The sequence below is a fragment of the Amphiura filiformis genome, chromosome 17, assembly GCF_039555335.1.
Source record: "Amphiura filiformis chromosome 17, Afil_fr2py, whole genome shotgun sequence".
In the NCBI taxonomy this organism is placed as follows: domain Eukaryota; kingdom Metazoa; phylum Echinodermata; class Ophiuroidea; order Amphilepidida; family Amphiuridae; genus Amphiura; species Amphiura filiformis.
The window spans coordinates 6983880-7010583 of NC_092644.1; the positions used below are offsets into that span (position 1 = coordinate 6983880).

At 36.9% G+C, this 26704-nt stretch overlaps 1 protein-coding gene across 4 annotated transcripts in view; it reads left to right on the top strand.

Annotated features, from left to right (window-relative positions):
• LOC140136883 (protein cab-1-like) overlaps positions 1-26704 on the top strand; it is a 233664-nt gene that overhangs the window by 139848 nt on the left and 67112 nt on the right. For all 4 annotated transcript variants that reach the window (XM_072158498.1, XM_072158499.1, XM_072158496.1 and 1 more), the window contains one exon: positions 150-216. In XM_072158498.1, the coding sequence (XP_072014599.1) occupies positions 150-216 (67 nt within the window). The remainder of the gene's footprint in view (positions 1-149; positions 217-26704) is intronic.

Below are 26704 nucleotides of genomic sequence, written 5' to 3' on the forward strand. Positions count from 1 at the left end.
ATAACAAATGTCTTTAAAAGTAGGCCGGCTATGGCAGGTCTGTGATAAGTATGCGTACATTGAGTGTGGGGGGACCAGGGATATCCCCTGATGCAGGCCAAGAACTACAACAGATTTACCATTTCTTCTTTTTATCCTTGTTGTTTCAGTGATTGTTGTGGCTTGTGTGGCGGTAGGAGTATTGGGGATTGCCATCGCATTCCTTTGTTGGTACAAGTAAGTATTGTAAAAACATTCACTGAGAATCTCAAAGGTAAAGTTCAGCAATCTACCTGTACACATATTGGTGTAATTTTGAGTAGCCAGATGTACAGGGTGTGTACTTCAAATGTACAGGGTGTGTAAACCAAATGTACAGGGTGTGCACTTCAAATGTACAGGATGTGTACTCCAAATGTACTTCAAATGTACAGGGTGTGTACTCCAAATGTACAGGGCATGTGCTCCAAATATACAGGGTGTATACTCCAAATGTACAGGGTGTGTAAACCAAATGTACAGGGTGTGTACTCCAAATGTACAGGGTGTGTAAACCAAATGTACAGGGTGTGCACTTCAAATGTACAGGATGTGTACTCCAAATGTACTTCAAATGTACAGGGTGTGTACTCCAAATGTACAGGGCATGTGCTCCAAATATACAGGGTGTGTACTCCAAATGTACAGGGTGTGTAAACCAAATGTACAGGGTGTGTACTCCAAATGTACAGGGTGTGTACTTCAAATATACAGGGTGTGCACTCCAAATGTACAGGGTGTGTACATTGTTGGTGATAGGAACTGAACTTTGCCTAGGAGAATGGCAGCATGGGATATACCTTCTGTGATCAAAGTTTTGTTGTGAATTGGACACTAAAGAACACATTTCCATTTAGCTTACATGTAAACTTGTATATTCGATGCCGATATTTAATTTACCTTCAAACCTATTGGAGTTGGACAGTTAAGGTTTGAAGTACTGGCAAATCTTGCACATTCAATTTGCCTTTGTCAATGTCCATGTCCCCAAAAGCTTTTGATGATAGTATTTTGGTCTGTGACCATCAGGCCTAAGAAATATTGTAAGCACTGAAGGAAACACGATTTTGGACTAAGACTAAGTCTGCTCGAAATCTATATGGCTATTTACTACAGAATGTTGCAGGCCTGGATGAATTCAGAAGATATTTTTTTCTTGTAGAAATCACAGACTCTCAAATGTCTGGAGGTCAGACATCATTTATCACAAAAGTCTCCTGTAACATTATTTATAGGCGAGTGAATGTTATTAGTCATATTTATAGATTATGTATGTGACAGTGGATGGTGTTTTAGCCTTGAAATGTTTGTACATGATTGTGATGCCTGATGCACAGTGTTGCAAGACATTAAGGGCCAGTTTCTCAAAGCATGGCTATTGGTCAGGCTTCGTAAGCCATCAGACTCAAGACCAATTAGTCCTATATAGTGCTTACAATTTTACACCGTACATCATAAGATTAAACAAAGCATGTGAATTAAATTGAAACAATGAGCGTGTTTCTACTGAGCAAGCGGTTGCAGGTGATAAATGTGGGGTGATGCGAGCAATACATAGTAACGGCTCCAGTAGAAACAGATCGGGTGGAGGTGAATGCAGGGTGATGTGAGTGAACTTCACCATCAACCGTCAACCACCTTTTGAGGTGATTAATAGTGGTGAATACATGACAACATTCTCCGTAGAAACAGTTCGAGTGAAAATTTGCTGGGTGACACAGGGAGTTGGCTTACTACAATACAGCAGAAGCATTCAAAATCTGACCTTGAAGGTCATGAAAAATATTTTCTGGACTTCCGCCTTCCCCACAAAATACATTAGTAGTGAATTGTTACGCTGCATTTACAGTAGAAACGACTCAATGAAGGTGAGAGGATTAAAATGCAGGCGAAGGTGAATTTGTGGTAATGCAAGGTGCTCAGCATAAACACGCTCATTAACCCCAAGAGAACTACCTGCCGATTGGTCAAAAAGAAGTTTTCATTATCAATTGGACCAATCAGCAACATTATTAGAATAATTTCACCACGCAAAAAAATTGGGGGAATTATTTGCAAAGCTCCATTCTGATTGGGGATTAAAGTGAAGATATCACGTAATTGACCAATCAGAGGCAATGTTAGATCGGCAGGTAGTGCTCAGGGGATTAAGTTATCCCAGAAGGTGAGGGGTACGGTCTCAACTATATGTGACCACTCAAAATCACATGGTACAGACAGTGGTGATTTAAATCAACCAATGGTGTAAGCCATAGAAGACCCTCTGAATCAAATCAACTTAGTAACTAAACACTGTCACACCAGATAGCAAATAGTTTCCATGGTAACATTGGGTTATTCCATTTAAGATCCACACTCCCCCTGTGGAAGATTTTGGAAATATCTTCCACAGGGGGAGTATGAATTTCAAATGGAATGAACACACAAGGCATCTCCATTTGAAACTCACCCTCCTTCAGTGGAAGATTCAGGTTGAATCTTTCTCAGAGGGTGTATGACATTCAAATAGAGCTGCCTTATGTGTCCATTCCATTTGAAATTCATACTCCCCCCTGTGGAACATAGTTCCAAAATCTTCCACAGGGGTAGTGTGGATTTTAAATGAAATAACCCATTAAGTATACTCAGCACTGGTTTGTTTGATTTGAAGAATATCTGTCAGTTTGTGAAACCTGAAGTGGGAAAGATAAGATTGATATCAACTTGGACAGAAATTTGAATTACTTATAGGTTAAAAACCCGTACATATTACTTGTTGAGATAGAAATCAATACATGTGCACAGATATGTTGATTACAGAAGCAAGTGCATTGGGCTATTCCATTAAAAATCCACACTACCCCTATGGAAGATTTAGCTAAAGTCTGCCACAGAGGGAGTATGAGTTTTGAATAGAATAGACAATTTGGGTAACTTCCATTTGAAATACTCACTCCAGTTGTGGAAGATATAGATAAAGCCATAATACAAAGGGAGTATGAGTTTCAAAAGGATTAATCCTGGCCAATTACATTTGAACAATATACTCCCCCTGTGGAAGATATTTCCAAAATCTTTGTATGGATTTTAAATGGAATAGCCCATTGGACAAGCACAAAAATGCAAGCAAATGCATTTATTGCTATTGCTAAAATTCTCAAGTAAAAAGTAAGATGTATATAGCTTTTAACCTAATACACAGCCATAACTAAAAATCGGGTTTCACCGACATGTAGGTCATTTTGCATGGTTGTGTCAATGATATAGCTAAATTACCCTTGAATTGGGCTTTCCATCAAATTACCTTCAGTTTACACTACTTGTTATTGTACATGCTACTTAACATGCTCTTTAGCTGTAGTATAACCAAGTTATATAACGTAGTGAAAATATGCAGGTGCACTTAGTTCTAAGTATCTGTGCCATATGGAATACTTGTTGAGATGGATCAGAATTAGATAGAGTCTTCATAAGGATGGGACGTACACTTTGAAACAGTACTTGCATGAGTATTATAGCAAGGCTAGATTGCAGTCGTGTTTATCCAATTCATTGTATTTTGTATAAAGGTATAAAGAGAAACACTAAATGAGATGTATATAACTACTTGATAATAGCATCTCGTTCTATGAGAAAATTAGCTTCATTGTAATTTCATATGCTTGGAACACAGGAAAACAAGACAGTTGTTAAGTCAAATAAATACAAAACTTGCTGAGTATATGTAAAACTTAATTAAGAAAACTCTAAATGTCATAAGTAGGGATGTAACAGGATTAATTACCATAGCTATTATAGGGGAAAACAATTTTTGAATGTATTGCCCTGCACTAGACATACGCTGTAACCCTACATCGCACCATTGATTATCAAAGAATAGGCATAAAGACCTGGATCGTAATTCTATGAAAGTTCACATAATGCTGAGTCAATGTATGTTTTACTTCGCACCTGTACGATTAGTGTCTTTGAAAAGAGTGGTATTATATTCAATCACACATTACGACTTGACAGGTGATGAGTGCAGCCTACTTATAGACGAATCCAACGAGCCAAGTCATGGTCAGGATTTGGTCGGCCATGACTGGGTCCCCGCAGCACCAAACTGGTGTTGTGACTGCCCAATTGGGTGGATTAAAGCCGCTTAAAATTCGATGTTAGATTCTTTTGTGTTGTAAACTGTCATCATTCTTTTGTCTACGTGTAACACGGGTGATAGAATGCAGTTTAAAATACCCTCAAAGGCCGCATCGTTTCACATTTTAGGTGAGATAGAGCCGACGGGGACCCAGCTATTAAATGGCTGCCATTGAGGTGTAGGAATGCGTGAAATTGGATTCGTCCATTCGTCTATAGAGCTGGGCAATGGGCAATACATTTGAAAATTGTTTTCACCTATTGCTATGGTAATTAATCCTGTTACATCACTACAGTGAATACAGCCTTATAGCGACTGCTGTGTTTCATTGTAATATTATGGTTTATGTATCAGTATACGGCACAACACTGAACTAGATTGGATATAGGTAAAGCTGATGCTATAGGCAAGTGTTGGCACTGCCATGAGAGTGCAACTAAGATGCATGTATGTATAATGTAATATTTATAGTTGCTCAAGTAAAGTACATTTATACGCATTAATTTGTATCAATTTATGTCCAAAGAGCATTCCTACCCGACTTTATATAGTTCACTAAATGCATCCAGTATGCAGTCCAGGTCTGTTTTAAGGTTACCAGCATACTCGCTTGCTCTTGTGACAAACTCATCCTGAAATTCTCCTAGACAACAACAAATCCTATTGTGGCTGGGTTCAACAGTGTACATGATACCGTATCTGTGGATTCACAGATATGTTTTGTTTGCACTCACTTGATGATATAACTGTATATACATAGTATCAAATGCATTATGTGATAGCTATGATCTTGGTGTATGTTGAATGCTAACGGCAGTGCCACAAATGTTCACATTTGTTTCATCTTGAAAAATTTATTAAAGAGTTATGCGGGGGGCTTAATGGCTAATTTTTAACAAAGCACCCCCTGGACATGCCACTGCTAATTATGCAAATTAGTGGTGCTTCTTGTTTACAGCAATTATTTTCCTTACTTAAGATGATTGCATGTTATACATAAAAAAAGAGAAGCCAAATAGCAGCAGCACTTAACTCTCTCCATGCGGGTGAAAAATGAAAAATTCATTAAAATGAGTACAAACAAGCCTAGTATTGGTTCAGTGGTTCTTAAGATAGCTCTTGATATTTTGAAAAATATCTCAAAACTTTTTACGATGAAGTCTATATAGCCAGCATGCAGAACTTTCAAATAAGCCAAATAAATAGGCAGAGAGGTTGATGCCAGCCAGATTTTCCCTATGTTTAGGTTTTTATTGCCAAATTTTCAAAGTGATTTAACAATATGTGATGCAAGTAACAAAAACAACTAGTGGCAAATGGTGGTCATAGACCACAAACCTAGCTGGGCGTGTTGGTGTTGTGGAGGTATCTGACCCTACAAAATGTTCCAAAAATGTTCCCCTGGTCATGAGGTCTGTTGTCACTGTGTTTGAGTCCTGTACTCCTTACAGATGTCCAGAAAATGCAATTTTACGATTTGATCCCAGATGACCTTTGACCTGACCCCTGCAAAATGTTCCAAATATGTTCCCCTGTCATCAACTTTGTTGTCACAGAGTTTGAGCTCTGTACTCTTTATAGATGTCCAGAAAATATGTTTCTGAGATTTGACCTCTGCATGACCTTTGCCATGACCCCTGCAAAATGTTCCTCTGGTCATGAGATTTATTGTCACTGAGTTTGGGCCTCATACCCCTTACAGATATTCAGAAAATGAAATTATAAGATTTGACCCCAGATAACCTTTGACCTGACCCTGCAAAGTGTTCCAAACATGTTGCCCTGGTTATCAAGTTTGTTGTCACCAAGTTTGAGCCCTGTACCCCTTACAGGTGTCTGGAAAATGTACTTCTAAAATTTGACCTCTGTATGACCTTTGACCTGACCCCTGCAAAATGTTCCCCTGGTCATAAGATCTGTTTTCACAGAGTTTTAGCGCCATACCCATTACATATGTCCAGATAATGCAATTGTAAGATTTCACCCCCTTAATGACCTTTGACCCCAATTCCGTATACAAGTTATAGGCGTGTGGTATAGCCGATGCATATATGCAAATGACATCATTGTACTATATAATATGTGACAGAAGAAGCATTTTGAAGATATTTGGTTAAATACCAGAAATGCCCTTTAATGACCTTTGACCCCAATTCTGTTTAGACACTATGGGCATTGGATATAGCCGATACATATATGCAAGTTGCGTAATTTTAGGGTGGAACATGTAGGAGGAGAAGCATTTTAAAGTTTGTTGGCAGAAGAAGAAAGAAAGAAAGAAGAATCGGATAGCAAAACAGTAGCTAGCTCGGGGGGGTTGAAAACCCCCCAGCTAGGTAATAACAATCTGCATTTTTTTGTTTTCCAATATACAAAATTACAGTGTTTTTCTACTTCAAAACCATAGTTACTGCTTGTCAGACAGCTGATTCAATATGGCAACATAATTTTATTTGTGCATATAGCATATTTCAATACATAAACAACCAGCGTCATATTATGATTTATTAAACTAGAATTAAACCTTTTACACAAGTGCTAGATTTGTCAAGATTATCCCCTGTTGCTTACAAAAATATTATCAGAAATATGTTGTTTTTACGCTTGCAGCATATTTTATATTCATAATGTGAAGTAAGATTTCCCAGCAATTCCTAGATATTAGATTCACACACTGCATGGAGGCAATGGGCTATTCCATTACAATGCACACTCCCTGTGTGGAAGATTTTGGAAATATCTTCCACAGGGGGCGTATGTTTTCCAAATAGAATTAGTCAGAGTTAATCGTTTTGGAACCCATACTCCCCCTGTATTATGGCTTTACCTATATCTTCCACAGCTGGAGTGAGTATTTCAAATGGAAGTTACCCAACTGTTTATTCCATTCAAAACTCATACTCCCTCTGTGGAAGACTAGTTAAATCTTCCACAGGGGTAGTGTGGATTTTAAATGGAAGAGCCAATCAATAGGTTCTGCTGAAACCCTCTATCTGCAAGCAGGGATGGATAGGAGAAGAAGTCAAACAAAACACAAATTTTATACAATTTTAAAAAAATTTTGAAATACAAATTTCTATCATAATTGGATATTTTTTTGAAAATATGTATACACATAGTACAAACATTCCCAGTTGTGGTCTTGCGGTTCTTAAAAAGACATTTATTTGTGGGAGAAGAAGGTGAAAATGCAGCTACTGATGGGGTTGAAACATAATAGCTATGCATTATGAATAAGATTAGTTAGTGTATCTGTAAGCTGCGAAAACATATCTCAGCTTTTGCATAAGAGATATTACATTGTGATGATTATAGGACCTGCGGGGACAACTGTGAAAGTGTTCTATGATGATCGGGCTGTTCTATGTGAATTCCTTACACCCTAATGGAAGGCATGACCTTAATCTTCAAAACAGGGAGTGTGTATTTCAAATGGGATTATACCTGAATGGGTGACTCCATTTGAAATATGCACTCCCTGTGTAGGAGATTAAGGGCATGTCTTCCATAGGGGTGTATGGATTTCAATTTGAACAGCCCACTCTATGAGCTAAAGGTGGATCAAACCATTTACATTCAGGGAAGATGGGGGAAGATATGTGTTATTTATAGTGAATTATTTTGAAAAGCAATTTTTGCCTAAATTTTGTCTTTGAAAATCCCAAAGTTTGTGAAGTCATTGAAACATTTAAGAACCACAATCACATAGCGGGCTTGTGTACTCTTTTTTAAGTTGATGTTGAATTTGATTGATTTTGTTTTGAAAAGTAGCAGATTTTTGCATCTGTTGGCCATGCTGGATAATTAATCATTTGTTAAAAAGAATGAACAATGAGACATAACACACATAATAGAGGAGCTAATTTATTGTGCTTGTTTACTTACAAGATAGATGAAGATGACATAGTTTTACAAATGTTTTGCAGCTGAAATTCTTTTAACCTTTTCCAATCTAACCGTAAGTGAAGCTGTTACACTAATCACAATACCGGGTAAAAATGCAGACATTTAGAAACATTTTGCTACATTTTTGCAATATTTTTTGCAAGCATGTTGCAATATTGTACAAACTTTATATATGATGTATGTCTTAAGGCGTCTGCTAGATGTAATTTACGATGACTTCCTGTATGGAGAATATGTGGAAATTTGATGCAAGTGGTGTTGGCTCAAGTTGCAACCCAACTTGGCATATTTGAACCAATTATGAAGTTAACATGCACATATTTCAATGCATTACATGGTGCATAATTGAGCAGATTGAATTACTGTGGTGAATATCAAGCCAATGCTATCACATACTTGCATATTTGATTGAGTTAAGAACTCTGGGTTTCCTTCCATCTTCCATGTATTTGTAGTCATTACACTAGGATCCACAACATGCTCATCTATCAAGGCACAGTTCTTTAACCCCAATACATTTGCACATTCATTGAATGACCTTTGAAAATTTGGGTACAAAAACTCATACTCTGAAACTTGAGGTTAAATTTTGCACTATGATTGTTTAATTGAGGTTATTGAACTATGCCATTGGGATGAGGCCATTGTGGTCCATAGTGTTACGTTGATAGTTACCATATGTTCATTTATGTAAGAAACATTTTCTCCTAATTTTGAATGCATCTTTTTACATGAACATTGTGTGTTAATGTCACAGAATTAGAGAAGGAGAACCGACTCCCTATACTGCCACGCGTGCAATCGCTACCGTCGGATATGGGGAGAAAATTGGGGTATTCGGGTCCATGCCGACGGTGCGCGAAACGAACGAAAACAATTATGCGCCTCCATCTGAAGCGCTTAGTACTCAAGGCAGGTCGCATTAAGTGCGTCTCTCAAATGCGCCCTTCATCCATGTCGCGCTTGCATGACAACGAATGCCTCGAGTGCATTCCGAGGGATACTGAATACCCCCAATTTTTGCTCCATGCCTGTATCAAGATGGCGGTCGAGTCCCGATTCTCTGTCTTTAATTCTGTGGTTAATGTATACCATAATTGCAAACTTCTCTTCTCAAATTAAGGCATTAAATTAAGATTAGTGTAAATTTAGTGTATATGTACATGTAAACAGGGTTCAAAGTAAAGTATGCAACTTCTGTCAGTAATTTTCCCCCGGAATTTCCCCCATATTTACTAAAATAGCTTCACACTTGTTTCCCCACTTGTTTAAGGGCTAGGTAGAAATATGTGTTCCTCAGGTGTACATGTATGTGTTTTTATATGTTGAATGTCCTTATGTATTGGGTTACTCCAGATGAAATCCATATGTACACAGGGAGTGTGAATTTCAAATGAGGTTACCTAAATGGGTGACTCCATTTGAAATCTACATTCCCTGTGTGGAAGATAAAGGTGATGTCGTCCATAAGGGGTGTATGGATTTCAAACGCAATAGCCTGTTAATGCAGGTTGCAATGTTTAGGTAAGTCTTACCTAAACACGCATAATACGCAGAATTAAACCATGGTGTAAGGTAAGTATATACAGTGATAAATTCTGCAAATCGCATCTTTGAAGAGACCCAACAACATTAGCAGACCTATTCTCAACTATAGAGGGCAGTAATGCTATTGTCAGGATGGATGACATGTTATTATCAATGGTGAATGACTGAAACAAAATTTTGGCCAATAGATGGCAGTAAACATGAATTTAGAAAACAAGGGTTCAGAACCAGAAAGCCTGAACTCGCAACGACTTGCTCGGACACAAAATGAGCATAAAGTCACCAGGGCCCTATAGAGGATACATTCCAAAAATACAATAGAAAACAAAAGAAATTCTAGAGTTTTGATGACAAAAGCAAAAAGCCATCTTAACATGTTTGGTATGATTTTAAAGGGTATAAAATAAGGATTTCTAATCTGGAATATCTTATAAAGTTATTTTGTCAACTTTATGCTCATTTTGTGGGAGCAGGTCATTGTGAATTAAGGCTTTCTGGTTCTCAACCCTCGATATGTAAAAATAGTTATCATGTAATTTCATATTGTGAAGGATTTTGGATTGAAATGATTCATCTGAATTCATCTCAAACTTTTGGAATTAATATTGGGTGAGTATTAAAAACAGGTAAGTATTATGTACACATTTCCCCGCAAATCAAAACTTGAAGATGCTAAACAGTTTTCACCAATTTTAGGTTGAATCTTATGCAAACAATTGCAGGAAATGCAAAGCTACCTGTACTATAATATCTTTCATCATTGGCTACCAGTGACAAATGTGACTCGGCAGCACAAACGAGCCGTAAATTCCCTAAATTGTATTCTGAGTTATAGTGTAAAATGTGTACGAAGGTCGTATTCATCGGTCACTTAAGCTGGTGCGACATCTGTCTTATTTTGATAGTAACAACACCAATCAATAATCCTATTATTGAATCAATAATCCTATTATTGAAGTGGATAATAAGCTTCTACCTTAGATGGCTATAGAACTTTTAATAGCTCTGGCCTTTGTTTGCTTTTGCTAAATCCTTTTCAAGTGGTGGGTTATTTGTATAGGTATGCATAACCAACAATTAACAATGAGAGAACCTTCTTAAACCTCGTTGACTTGGGGATGATTTGAAATGACCGCCAATTATGACTGTTTGATATTTATTGCCAGCAATGTGGAAAAAGAGACACACATAGAAACGAAAAAGCTATAATTTTGTTGAAGGAGCAAAGTTTAACTAACCATAACTCCGCTTCTGGATATCGCTTGAAGTCAAATGATATACCATTTTTAAGTTTATGATGTTTATTTTTAAACACGAAATAAAACAAAATTGACCGGGGAGGAATTTACGGCTCATTCGCCGTGGACGGTCACAAATGTGAAGTTTGCGGTACTATATTTGTCACCATTGGCTACCAGTGATGTCAGCAAAGGTGACGCAAAGCTACCGATATGATATCTTTCATCATTGACTACCAGTGACAAATTTAAAGCTACCGGTACTATATCTTTCATCATTGGCTACCAATGACAAATATAAAGCTATTTTTTCACCATTGGCTACCAGTGATATCAGCAAAGGTGACGCAAAGCTACCGATATGATATCTTTCATCATTGACTACCAGTGACAAATTTAAAGCTACCGGTACTATATCTTTCATCATTGGCTACCAATGACAAATATAAAGCTATTTTTTCACCATTGGCTACCAGTGATATCAGCAAAGGTGACGCAAAGCTACCGATATGATATCTTTCATCATTGACTACCAGTGACAAATTTAAAGCTACCGGTACTATATCTTTCATCATTGGCTACCAATGACAAATATAAAGCTATTTTTTCACCATTGGCTACCAGTGATATCAGCAAAGGTGACGCAAAGCTACCAATATGATATCTTTCATCATTGACTACCAGTGACAAATTTAAAGCTACCGGTCCTGTATCTTTCATCATTGGCTACCAATGACAAATATAAAGCTATTTTTTCACCATTGGCTACCAGTGATATCAGCAAAGGTGACGCAAAGCTACCGATATGATATCTTTCATCATTGACTACCAGTGACAAATTTAAAGCTACCGGTACTATATCTTTCATCATTGGCTACCAATGACAAATATAAAGCTATTTTTTCACCATTGGCTACCAGTGATATCAGCAAAGGTGACGCAAAGCTACCGATATGATATCTTTCATCATTGACTACCAGTGACAAATTTAAAGCTACCGGTACTATATCTTTCATCATTGGCTACCAATGACAAATATAAAGCTATTTTTTCACCATTGGCTACCAGTGATATCAGCAAAGGTGACGCAAAGCTACCGATATGATATCTTTCATCATTGACTACCAGTGACAAATTTAAAGCTACCGGTACTATATCTTTCATCATTGGCTACCAATGACAAATATAAAGCTATTTTTTCACCATTGGCTACCAGTGATGTCAGCAAAGGTGACGCAAAGCTACCGATATGATATCTTTCATCATTGACTACCAGTGACAAATTTAAAGCTACCGGTCCTGTATCTTTCATCATTGGCTACCGGTGACAAAAGTAAAAAAAACTACTGGTACTTTATCTTTCATCATTGGCTACCAGTGACAAAAGTAAAACTACTGGTACTTTATCTTTCATCATTGGCTACCAGTGACAAATGTAAAACTACCGGTCCTGTATCTTTCATCATTAGCTACCAATGACACAATTGTTAAGGTACTATATCTTTTATCATTGGCTACCAGTGACAAATGTAAAACTACCGGTCCTGAATCTTTTATCATTGGCTACCAGTGACACATGTAAAACTGCCGGTCCTGAATCTTTCATCATTGGCTATCAATGCCAAGGATGCTTATTGCTATATCTTTAATCATTTTTTACATTCTTCTTCTGTTACGCCGTGTTGTCGTTGTTCGGAATAGCGCCAGCCGCCACCTATCCAAGTTCAAACTGGTGTTTTCCAAGTTATTCTGCTATCATTTAGTTTTGCTGATCCAAGTTTAAGTTGCAGGTTCAGATTCTTTGTGATCTTTGTTGATCATGGGGATTCATGTTGTTGCCAGCCTTCTGTGATATAATATAACGTGTCATTGTTATTCATGCATCATATTTGCCAATTAGTTCACACTATTGTGAAAGATATTATAAATACAGTTCATTAATATATCGTGTTGGTTTTTTAAAGGGTAATTGTAAATCCAGTGGCGACATCTGTTGGCTTTCAAAGGTGTACCCCTACTGGCAATTTTCTAAAGGTGGTGGCATGATAATGACATATCTGCTAAAAAGATTTATGGGTTTTAGGCAAGGTTTCAAAATGGTTTTATTCCAGTTTCATACACTCCTATATCACTAAAGTAGCCAATCAGAAAAGCTGTTAGAAAAGTACGAAACATGCATTGATTGTGTCATATAAAAAAAGTAAAAATCGTGTTTTTTTCTTCTCGTGTATGAAATAGATTAATAAACTTCACTGACAACAAAAGCTTGTTTTTCGTTGTGTTCTACTAATTTAAATTAGTAAAATAAACTGCTTGAGCGCATGCTACCAGGTTTACGATGTCTTACGATATATGTATACTAAGCAGACGTATGCGAGACTCGTAAATGAAGGAATAATAGTTGTGGAGTAGGTCCTACCAATTGGATTTGGAAGTTCTACGACAATGCAACATTTAGTACAGCATCGATGGTTCGTAAACGCTGTCATCGCGGCGTTTGAACTCGTTGTACCATTTGGTTTTACAAATCTCTGGTGGTTTTACGATGTTTTAAACATTCCCGCTGTTTCGATCATGTGCTCGTGCTTGCAGACGACTGATCGAGTAGCGGTTGTGCAGCGACAAACTTGAAAGTGGAAAACTATGCTAACAGATAATATTTCAAGTTATTTCTCTCAAAATGAGCACTAGATATTGTATTGATGGTGTAAGCTTCTTTTTGTATGATCAGAAATGCTGTGCCACATGTACAGTGTGGTCGTAAAGACTAAAAGTCATGATGCTGTGTCACATCGCATGTAAGCTTAAAGCTGTAAGCTTACATGCGATGTGACGCAGTTGTGACTTTGCACACTGCACATGTGGCACAGCATTTCTGATCATACAGAAAAGAAACTTACACCATCAATACAATATTTAGTGCTCATTTTGAGAGAAATAACTTGAAATATTATCTGTTAGCATAGTTTTCCACTTTCACAACCATCGTACATCACATTTGTACAATTGATTTGTTCGACTAGACAAACGAGTTCTAAACTTTGTTGAGCCTGTCGAACTAACCAAGATTAGTAGAAAGAGACATCGCTTTTACGATCTTATAACGTTAGTACGGCAGGTTTGAAATTGTAAAGCGTATGCCGTGCGAACAGTTTCATTGGTAAAGCAGACTTGTTCGCATACCCAACCAATATAATAGCATCGCTAAACATGCCTTACAAATCACTAATTAGTAGAACGAGACATCGTTTTTACTAACTTTTATTTAGTAGAACTTACGAAATAATGTTTTCAGTGTTGTATTATCGTTGAATAAGTTCATCAGGTTTGTTGATTAAATAAACAAGACATTTTTGAGTGACAAAACCAAGTGAATTTGTACTCACTACAATATTTCATCCTTCACATCGGAGGACTTCATCAGGTATGACTGATATGGTCATCTGATCCACTTTCCCGGAGATGGGTTTCGGTGATGCTTAGACTCTTTTGGAGTCTTTAAAAGCGGATCATATACGTGGCTAAGGAAATATGTGCCCTCCTCTCTGTTTAAGGTCTTGCTCCCCCTTCTTCTTATCTCCATGGCTTCTCGAACTTCTCTAGACTTCTTGTTGTGCTCCCGCCCAAGGATCTTTGAATCATCCCAATTAATAACGTGGTTGGCCTGGGCTACATGATCAGAAATTGCTGATTTGGTCTGTTCTTTTTCTGATAACGCAATACTTTACTATCTGATACAATTAAAAATGTGTGTAGTGCCCTCAGAAGCAAGTTACACCACATGTTAGCCTAGTTTAGAGGGCAGCAGATCCATCGGTTGGTTTTGTCTCTTATGCTTGTTGAGACTTGCAATGTGTATTCATTTACATGTAAAAGTATGTCTATCAGCTCTGTTCTGCAGCTATGGTTAGTTAGCTCACCGTAGAAACCTCACAAATAGTATTGATTTTCTTTGAGTTGTACAGACATAGAATTTGCAAGTTAATTGCGGCATAATGAACTAACTGTGTGTTATGTTTCAGTATAAGTGCAATTACTTTGCTGATTAGTAGATCGGACTTTGTCACGGACCCCTATTTCTGTTAGCACTTAATGCATCGTAACATTACCATATGTTAACAGGGAACTTATACAATGTGTGATATGAAATAGAGCCTGCAATCATGACCTGTGTGGCCAGGCAGTTTCTAACATAATATGTTGATAGTTTTATAGTTGGATTTGGTGTATGTCTTTTGTATTTCAGATGTTTTGTATCTAATTAATTGATTTTGGTTATAATTTGAGGAAACGCACTTGTTAAAAGTTACTTTGAAACGGAATTACTATCTGCTATCTACTGAAGATAGCATGGTAAATTACTACATACAAAAATATCTGCTATCTACTGGAGATAGCATGGTAAATTACTACATACAAAAATATCTGCTATCTACTGGAGATAGCATGGTGAATTACTACATACAAATATCTGCTATCTACTAGAGATAGCATGGTAAATTACTACAATACAAATATCTGCTATCTACTGAAGATAGCATGGTAAATTACTACAGTACAAATATCTGCTATCTACAAGAGATAGCATGGTAAATTACTACAGTACAAATATCTGCTATCTACAAGAGATAGCATGGTAAATTACTACGTACAAATATCTGCTATCTACAAGAGATAGCATGGTAAATTGCTACAGTACAAATATCTGCTATCTACTGAAGATAGCATGGTAAATTACTACTTACAAATATCTGCTATCTACTAAAGATAGCATGGTAAATTACTACAATACAAATATCTGCTATCTACTAGAGATAGCATGGTAAATTGCTACAGTACAAATATCTGCTATCTACAAGAGATAGCATGGTAAATTACTACAGTACAAATATCTGCTATCTACAAGAGATAGCATGGTAAATTGCTACAGTACAAATATCTGCTATCTACTAAAGATAGCATGGTAAATTACTACAATACAAATATCTGCTATCTACTAGAGATAGCATGGTAAATTACTACAGTACAAATATCTGCTATCTACTAAAGATAGCATGGTAAATTACTACAATACAAATATCTGCTATCTACTGAAGATAGCATGGTAAATTACTACTTACAAATATCTGCTATCTACTAAAGATAGCATGGTGAATTACTACATACAAATATCTGCTATCTACTAGAGATAGCATGGTAAATTACTACATTATAAATATCTGCTATCTACAAGAGATAGCATGGTAAATTACTACAGTACAAATATCTGCTATCTACTGAAGATAGCATGGTAAATTACTACTTACAAATATCTGCTATCTACTAAAGATAGCATGGTGAATTACTACATACAAATATCTGCTATCTACTAGAGATAGCATGGTAAATTACTACATTACAAATATCTGCTATCTACAAGAGATAGCATGGTAAATTACTACAGTACAAATATCTGCTATCTACAAGAGATAGCATGGTAAATTACTACTTACAAATATCTGCTATCTACTGAAGATAGCATGGTAAATTACTACTTACAAATATCTGCTATCTACTAGAGATAGCATGGTAAATTACTACAGCAAATATCTGCTATCTACTAAAGATAGCATGGTAAATTACTACAATACAAATATCTGCTATCTACTGAAGATAGCATGGTAAATTACTACTTATAAATATCTGCTATCTACTAAAGATAGCATGGTGAATTACTACATACAAATATCTGCTATCTACTAGAGATAGCATGGTAAATTACTACATTACAAATATCTGCTATCTACAAGAGATAGCATGGTAAATTACTACAGTACAAATATCTGCTATCTACAAGAGATAGCATGGTAAATTACTACTTACAAATATCTGCTATCTACTGAAGATAGCATGGTAAATTACTACTTACAAATATCTGCTATCTACAAGAGATAGCATGGTAAATTACTACAGTACAAATATCTGCTATCTACTAAAGATAGCATGGTAAATTGCTACAGTACAAATATCTGCTATCTACAAGAGATAGCATGGTAATTACTACAGTACAAATATCTGCTATCTACTGAAGATAGCATGGTAAATTACTACTTACAAATATCTGCTATCTACTGAAGATAGCATGGTAAATTGCTACAGTACAAATATCTGCTATCTACTGAAGATAGCATGGTAAATTGCTACAGTACAAATATCTGCTATCTACTAGAGATAGCATGGTAAATTACTACATTACAAATATCTGCTATCTACTGGAGATAGCATGGTAAATTACTACAGTACAAATATCTGCTATCTACTGGAGATAGCATGGTAAATTACTACAATACAAATATCTGCTATCTACTGAAGATAGCATGGTAAATTACTACTTACAAATATCTGCTATCTACTGGAGATAGCATGGTAAATTGCTACAGTACAAATATCTGCTATCTACTGAAGATAGCATGGTAAATTACTACAGTACAAATATCTGCTATCTACTAAATATAGCATGGTAAATTACTACAATACAAATATCTGCTATCTACTGGAGATAGCATGGTAAATTGCTACAGTACAAATATCTGCTATCTACTGAAGATATCATGGTAAATTACTACAGTACAAATATCTGCTATCTACTAAAGATAGCATGGTAAATTACTACTTACAAATATCTGCTATCTACTGGAGATAGCATGGTAAATAACTACTTACAAATATCTGCTATCTACTGGAGATAGCATGGTAAATTGCTACAGTACAAATATCTGCTATCTACTGAAGATAGCATGGTAAATTACTACAATACAAATATCTGCTATCTACTAAAGATAGCATGGTAAATTACTACAATACAAATATCTGCTATCTACTGGAGATAGCATGGTAAATTGCTACAGTACAAATATCTGCTATCTACTGAAGATAGCATGGTAAATTACTACAGTACAAATATCTGCTATCTACTAAATATAGCATGGTAAATTACTACAATACAAATATCTGCTATCTACTGGAGATAGCATGGTAAATTGCTACAGTACAAATATCTGCTATCTACTGAAGATAGCATGGTAAATTACTACAGTACAAATATCTGCTATCTACTAAAGATAGCATGGTAAATTACTACTTACAAATATCTGCTATCTACTGGAGATAGCATGGTAAATTACTACTTACAAATATCTGCTATCTACTGGAGATAGCATGGTAAATTGCTACAGTACAAATATCTGCTATCTACTGAAGATAGCATGGTAAATTACTACAATACAAATATCTGCTATCTACTAAAGATAGCATGGTAAATTACTACAATACAAATATCTGCTATCTACTGGAGATAGCATGGTAAATTGCTACAGTACAAATATCTGCTATCTACTGAAGATAGCATGGTAAATTACTACAGTACAAATATCTGCTATCTACTAAAGATAGCATGGTAAGTACTGTGGTGAGCAATTTGTCAGAAATTGTTGTCAACTGAAATTCAATAAGCTGTTTTTTATTTAAATTGTGTAATTAAATGCATCCATCTGCACTAGGAATTTGAAAGAAAATTGTGAGAAGGTTTCTTAGTGTGTAGTCACATAATGTGTATCCCCGCAGGACCCAATAAAAAACACCCATTCCGCTCTCTCAATCCGTGGCTCATCTGGTAAAGCCGGTTAGCCGGGGCAGATGACCCATGATAAAAAACCTTGTTACAATGGTTCCGATTAGGGTAATGAACCCTGATTGCTGTCTACACTTGCCTGTCCTGTAAAATGCCCTGATCAGCTCTCTATGGCAACCAGGTCACTTCACCAAGTCACTTGTGCTTGGCCGAAGTTTGGTCAGCGTTATCTCCTAGATTTCAGCTCTTAATGACTCGATATGCTTGACATAAACAAGAAGTTAGAGCAATACTGTTAAAGAGCACACCAGTCAATGTATAGTGGCAGGTTGCAAGTCAATTAGTTTGGATCTGAATGTAATGTTCATTGGCTTAGGAAGATTTTCAACATGGGGGGGGGCCTCAAACTTAAAATTTTTGGTAGGCTATCCTGGGGGTGTCTGAGGGGGGTTACCCAGCGTGTGAGCCAGAAAATTTTGCAAGATAAAGGTCACAAACACCCATTTTCCCTCTATTTTATCACAATTTTTAACTTCACCTGGGATTATTGGGGTGGGGGGAGCTGAAAGGTATTCCAGCCTCAGCACCAAGCCCCCCGGTCCTTAAGCCTATGATGTTAAAAAACTGAACAATGCCCTTAACAAAATAACAAACAGATACTTTATTCTCACCAGAAATGAATTTCACTGAAATACCCAATGCAAGTCGAGTGCCATAGTACTTTGATGCCAATATCTGGAGCTTATATAGCAATTTGCTTCATCAATTATTAATTAAATATGAATCCACTTTATATAGTACGAATACCTTTGAAGATGATAACACCTGCCAAAGACACATTGACAAAGATAAAGCAATAGAAACAAAAATTACAACACAAGATTCATGTCTTTGCATCTGACTTGTCAAGCTACACTACCAGATTCCTACTGGGTCTGCCTGCACAGGTACACTGTCGCCAAGGTACCGGACTGGTACACAAAGAATACCTACACAGTTTCAATGCTGCTACTGCACAGGACCCACCAGCAGTGGTACTGCACTGGTACTACACTGGCACTCCCCTGGTACTACACTGGCACTCCCCTGGTACTGCACAGTACAACAGTGTACCTGTGCAGGTACTACACTGGTGCTCCCCTGGTACTGCACAGTACAACGGTGTACCTGTGCAGGTGGCCCCCAGTAGGAATCTAGCAGTGTAGTTCTCAAGTAAATCTATAGTAACAATCTATAATGCTTGTCACAGGGGACCAACTGGGTTCAGTTTTGCAATACTAGATTTGTTTTTTGATTTTGCATGTTGTTACATGGATGAGAAAAAGAAAGAAAGGAATAGTGGGGAAAGTATATATCTTGTTACCTGGAGGAAGGGAATGAATAAATAAAAGAATAATAAATAGGGATGATTATATGGACTATCCTCTTACCAAATATTGGGGGGTATCTCCCCATCCCACAGGATTTATACCTGTCGTGTATATTATGTTGGGTACTGATTCATTTTACAATGTTGGAATTAAATCACTTGTCTCATCATTTGTCATTTTTGGTAGAAAGCAAATTAGACCATATTAATTTAATTGTTTGTCTCAAAGCTCTTCAGAAATCTAAACGTTAAGGCGGAGTGTTTTATATTGCTTTATTTAAATCATTTTTCAATAACTTTGATAGAGGCAATGTGTGGGTCAACCGGTTTGAACAAACATGTTAGTCGAAGATAGATATCATAGATCATCAGAGGTTGTGCATATGACGTATCATACTGTAAATATGATGGACTACTCAAATGCATTCAACAAAAGCATGATTGCAATCTACCACAACAGTTCGTCTCACACACATTACAAATGCACTACGATCAAATAGGTTAATGACAACATTTGATTGAATGGACTGCACTGCGCCATGATTACGGTAAAGCACACCGGTTCAAATCCTTTGTTTGGAGCCAATCGATAAAAGCATGCAGGGCCTCTATATAACCAGTATATTTGCTCAAGGGGGCCTTCTTGTCACCCAGTGGAATCTACATACCCCTGGTTGTTACTTTAAAGACCCATTCAGTGATCCCAGCGCAAGTGTAAAACAATTCAAATTGTTTATAAATTGCTTAAAAGTGAAGGATAAGTCATTCAAATTGTCATTTGGTATTTTTGAAATGACATATTTGGCAAAAAACGAAGAAAACAGCAGTACTGATGAAGTTGAAGCCCCTTCAAATACATGTAGTTAATTTAGATACTGTCAGTATCTAAATTACAGATCCGTGTAAAATGTCTTATTTTGTCTTAAATACACAGCTTTCGGCTGAACCACTCGCAGGCTAGCTATGTTAGCACATCTATGACAATAACAAAGGTACCAAAATCTGAATTTTGATGATTTTTAGGATCGTCCGTATGAGCAAATCACTGAATGGGCCTTTAAGTACTATAAATACATTAGTAGGCAATGTCACAGTCATACAGCCATTTTCCTTGACTATGTTGTATATTGGAGATGGAAAGGATACAAGCTGTTTTACTGAATTAAAACACACTCGGAAACAAAGTGTCACGGTTTAGCAAACAGGCATTCATAGTTTCCCCATTTTGGTGGGCATTTAAAGCCATATTATAACATTTTCAAACAAAATAGATTAGCATTTCTTTGCTATAAAATGTTAGCTTTTACTGTCAGATATATCCCTTTATTTTTGAGCCGAACAACTACGGCAAAGCAAAGAAAATTGAATTTACTACCAGCGCACATGTCGCCAATACGCACCACTCCTTCGTCCATGTTATGGTACCACCCTTTGTTGTGTATATCACCGTTCGGCACGCCGTGTACGTACTGTGTGTTATGAACATCGTGTATGCGTTCGAGTAATAATTCCATCGTAATAATAAAACGCTGATTCCGGCGTTTTATTCAAAATCTCGGATTTTGACAAAACTACACCACCTAGAGTTTTGATTTTTGCAAGGTATATTGGTTTAATAAAGTACAATATAATCGTGTGAAAAAAAGAATTTGAAAAATTCAGTGAGGGCGTCCTCCTCAGCAAATGTTATAATATGGCTTTAATAGAAAATACAATCAAAATAGGAAAATAAAAATGAATTTTAAGTTTTCTAGTCGATTAACATCATGATTTTATTAAAACGCACAGGAGCTTTGAGACAAACAATTAAATTAATATGGGGATATAATGGTATTGTTACTGATCCATCACAGTTTCCAATATAATCAAAGATCCTAAAAATAAATATATTTTTAGAATGTGTGATATAATATTACATGTCATTGTTATTCATGCATCATATTTGCCAATTAGTTCACACTATTATGAAAGATATGACACAAAGGGCCCTCATTATAAATACAGTTCATTAATATATGGTGTTAGTTTTATAAGAGGTAATTATATCTCTTTATGCAAGGATAACAAATGTTGACATGTTTTAGAAGATAGCTGCCTTGTATTATATATTTGGCTATTCCACTTAAAATCCACACTACCCCTGTGGAAGATTTATCTAAAGTCTTCCACAGAGGGAGTATGAGTTTCAAATAGAATAGACATTTGGATAACTTCCATGTGAAATACTCACTCCAGTTGTGGAAGATAAAGGTAAAGCCATAATACAAGGGGAGTATGGGTTTCAAAATGATTCACCTTGACTAATTACATTTGAAAAACATACTCCCCTTGTGGAAAATATTTTCAAAATCTTCCACAGGGGTAGTGTGGATTTCAACTGGAATTTAGCTAATTATGTTCTTACAATATAAGTATTACTTAGTCAGGGTTTAAGTTGATATACCAAGTTAATGAATTCGCACCACAAAGGGCCCATTATCAGAACAAGTTTTGCAATATAGTCCATTGAAAATCTTAAAAACATTAGAAAACAAAGGATTTCCCAACTCATTTATTGATTTTTCTTACTCCCTTTTATACTTCTGACAAGGCAAATCAATAGCTTTACAATATCATTTGTGGAAAATATGTGTGTTCAATATCTCAAAAAGTAGAATACTGACATTACAGCTCATTTTAAGATGTTTGAAATCATATTGGATGTTGGTAATGATAACTGTAAAATGCTCATCCATATTAAGGTAGTGCTGCACTCACCCTAAGAAGGGTGCTTGGGGTATACTCCACTAAAATTGTACCCAAATGGCTTGAGCTACACAGAGATCCATCCATTCATAAAAATGACTCACTGACCATCAAAGTGGACTGGGGGATGAGGATGACACACTTGCCCATCCAAGTCTTAACTACAAGTAATAGTGATGCAGAATCTATGGAAGCCATGCATGCTTGGTACACATTTAAGAGAGTAAGTGTTCCTATTTGCAATGAAGTAAGAATGGCATTTACCCCCCAGTCTCTAAGGGCCGGTTCTCGAAGCATGGCTAGTGATCAGGCTTCCAAAACCATCAGGCTTACGCCCAATTAGTCCTATATTCCAGTGCTTACAATTTCATATCATACCCACATCACAAAGTGGATCCACATTGGCAGGGCTAGCCTGCTGGCTTAGGAAGCCTGACCACTAGCCAAGCTTTGAGAAATTGGACCTAAAGAGGTTATTTTGTACACATAGCAGCTATTTGACTGATACAATATCTTTTGTCATTTGATGATTTATATAGCGCAGCATATAATTGTATAACTTAGTGCATGGCCGTGTCAATGTACACATGGCAGCTATTGTACATCCATGCTGATACAATCACCTTTGTCCAGCTCATTTGGTCATTTATACAGGGCAGCATATTTATTGTATAACTTGGTACATGTTTGCATCCATAGGAGATTACAGTAATTTATGTTGCTATGGTAGAAACTGGCTGACTATTAGTTTGATTACCGATTATAAACTTGTCTGGAAAACACATTGCAGTTGAAATTGATGTTGCAGGAAATGATTTTCTATCCGAGTGGTATCTGAACGCAGAGAGTGCACACATACATGTAAGTTATACCAGGAAGGGTAATCTTTGCCACTGGATGATGAAATTTCTGCAGAGTCTGATTTGATGAACATCTCTGCATAATTATGCACCAATGATGAAGCTTAAGTAAGCCTTGACTCCGTATTGCAACCTCTGAACTGTACAAGTTAAACATTATGATTGGCAACATATGCGATCTTCAGATGTGAGAAATTTTATGGCATTCTTACCTCAGTTTGGGAATCATTATCCATTTCAGTGCTTGCCAGGACCACTGTATCATTGTGGATATAGGTGAATTCCACTTGTCAAGTTCTAGTGATTTTTATGAAGGATAATAATAGGAGTAGACACTAGTCTTATGGTATTTGTGTGTGATATTCATGACTGATATTGTGAAAGAGCGTGTTTATACCAGGCATCTCGCATTACCACAAATTCATTCACCTTCACCGGCATTTAGTCCTCTCACCATCTTTGGATCGTTTCTACTGCGCCCATCAATGCTGGACAAGCATTCACTACTCATAATGTTTAGTGGGGAAGTTTGAAAGTGTTTTTTTGTGACCTTCAATGTCAGATTTGACTTGACTTGACTTGATTTTGAATGCTTGCGCTGCTGTATTGTAGTAGGATCATTTCCTGTGTAACGCACCAATTCTTCCCCTGAATTGTTTCTACTGAGAATGTTACAGCGTATTCACCACTAATAACCACCACAAAAGGTGGTTGACGGTGAGGTTCACTCACATCACCCTGCACTGAGCTGTTTCTACTGGGGCTGTTACCACATATTCTTCACATCACCCTGCACTGAGCTGTTTCTACTGGGGCTGTTACCACATATTCTTCGCATCACACGAATTAACTCAACAGCAACAGTTTGCTAAGTAGAAACACCCTCAAAGACAAACAAGAGAGACTAATCAATGTCACTGAGTTGAATTTTCATCTGAAACAAATCGGACTTGCAATTAAATAAAACAATGAGCCAATCACACCGGCTATGTTGCCTGGATATATGTCAGTCAGTATGTCACAGAACAGCTCTGAAATTGTACAAAAGTTTGCATCCATCAGAAAGTTTGTAAGTATATTACCAATATATCATTTGAGTTAGCTTAAAATTCCTCTGGACAAGGAAATTTATTATAATACTGCTAATTGTCTTGTTGTAATCGGTACAAAACTCAGGGAGCTGATACTGGTTGTTAAGGTCAATTGTGGAATGTCTAGGGTGTGTGTTTCTTAGCTGCAAGTCCCTAGTGTTTTTGTTTAATGGTTTGTTGAATGATAGTTGATCATAGCAGTGGTCAGCGATGACCTGTAAAGTGTGCTGAGACTTGCGGATCAATGTCTAGACGTTGAGTCTGTACGTAGCACGTATTTCATCTACTCATTGTACATTTTCTTATTTCTCACAGTATTCAATTTTTCTTACTGATTATGTAAGCTTAGTTATCTTTGATGTCGTCAGCCCCAATATCAGACACATTGGGGTGGCTGTTGGGCTATTCAGAGCCATTGAAACCATACAGTGTCAGGACAGTTCGTAGATAGTACCTACTGGTATTTCCCTGTTCAGGCAGGGCGCTACTGTTTATTCTGGTGTGGCATGCTTCACAAACTTCTCATCTGAACTATGACTGATACCCTTGGAATAAACATGTGAGAATACACAAGAAAATGTTGATTCTTGGATACAAATCCACATGGCGCAATTTGTATCTAAGAATCGATACTTTCAAGTGTATTCTCTGACTTAACAATTGCATTTTACTAACAACTACCTTCTAAAAGTGTGGATCTTATGTATAATTTGCAAATGTTAACCCTATGAGAACTACGTGCCGATTGGCCAAAATGAATATTGCATCCAATTTTGAACCAATCAAGGAGGGTATTAAATTAATAAGATCATCTGCAAATGCAAGTTTGACCATAAGTAGTTTAATGCTGGTTTCATACTACCCTGCCGCTTGCCGCTGAGCGGCGTGGCGCACGCGTATTGCAGACAAACGGACACAATCAAGGCTTGTCATTGGTTGAAACGCCCTACCGCTTGCCGCAGCGGCAAGCGGCAGGAAAGTATGCTGGAGGCTTAAAGCTTAGTCATAATTGGTAATTGAAATGAGCATTTCAAGTTATCAACCAATCAGAAATTCTGTTAGATGACCAGCAGTGCATTTCACATTTAGCTGTCAATCCTATGGAATATCCTGAAATGGGTATCATAATTAAACTCCCAAAATGTGAGATAATGAGGTCCCTGCAATCATGGTCTGGTCTTGTCATGGAGCCATTCAGTGTTTGAAATATTTGACAGCCTGTAGCCGATAACTTTTTTGTTGGGCTGGTAATTTCTGTGGCTAGCCAACCTGACTGGCTGGTAACTAAATAGATTCAAATCTTTGTCACTTTTCTGAGTTATCTTTTCACTAACTACCTTAGACCCGATAGAGCTGCCCGGGACGACCCCGGACGAAACAAGCTTAGCTACCCAATGAAATTCAAAGACTTGGACGGAGAAGCATAACCTCGAGATTGATCATGTTTTCAAACAGCAACTTGCGGTGACCAATATCAAGTGATTTGATCAAGTGCTCAATTAGTTTGGTCACCGATTACATTGATCGAAACTGGGCTAGAAGTTATTACCAATTATAACAATAGCATAGAGTACCGGCAATTTACAAGATCGATTCTCACGGCGGGTGGTTGTGACGCTCATCTCAATTATCTGGTTTATGAATGTGACCTTTTTATCCTTTAGTGATTCCAGAGGACAATGATGTAAAGAACACGGCCCGATTATGTACTTGTCTAGCTTGGTCATCTGACCCGCAAAAACCTGCGGGTCTAATTCGCAATAGTCCCTAAGATTCTACCATTCAAACAAAACATGTTTTAGCCCTGCCAAATGCAGCGTCTTCCTTTAAATATGTCCTATACTAAAATACAACATTTCACTCAGTCAAAGTAGCGCTACACAAAGATAAGCAGCAGACCTGGAAAGAAAAGCAAGGAGGAACGAGAAAGAGGAAAGTCACTGTCACTTGTAAATAGGATATACAGTTAGGGAGCACATAAAATGTAAATGAGATGAGGATTGATTTCATCTGCAGGCTGCGGAATGGATGTTTTTGGATACTGTTTGGTGCATGCATATTGTTAGAAAATGGATATATATCTTGAGTTTGTTTGACTCTTCCTATACACTGTTCAAATTATTTCCACAGCATACATATGTAGAAATAGAACAACTGCCTCTTATAAAAATAAACTGGCCTCAAAAAGAAACTTATAATTTTT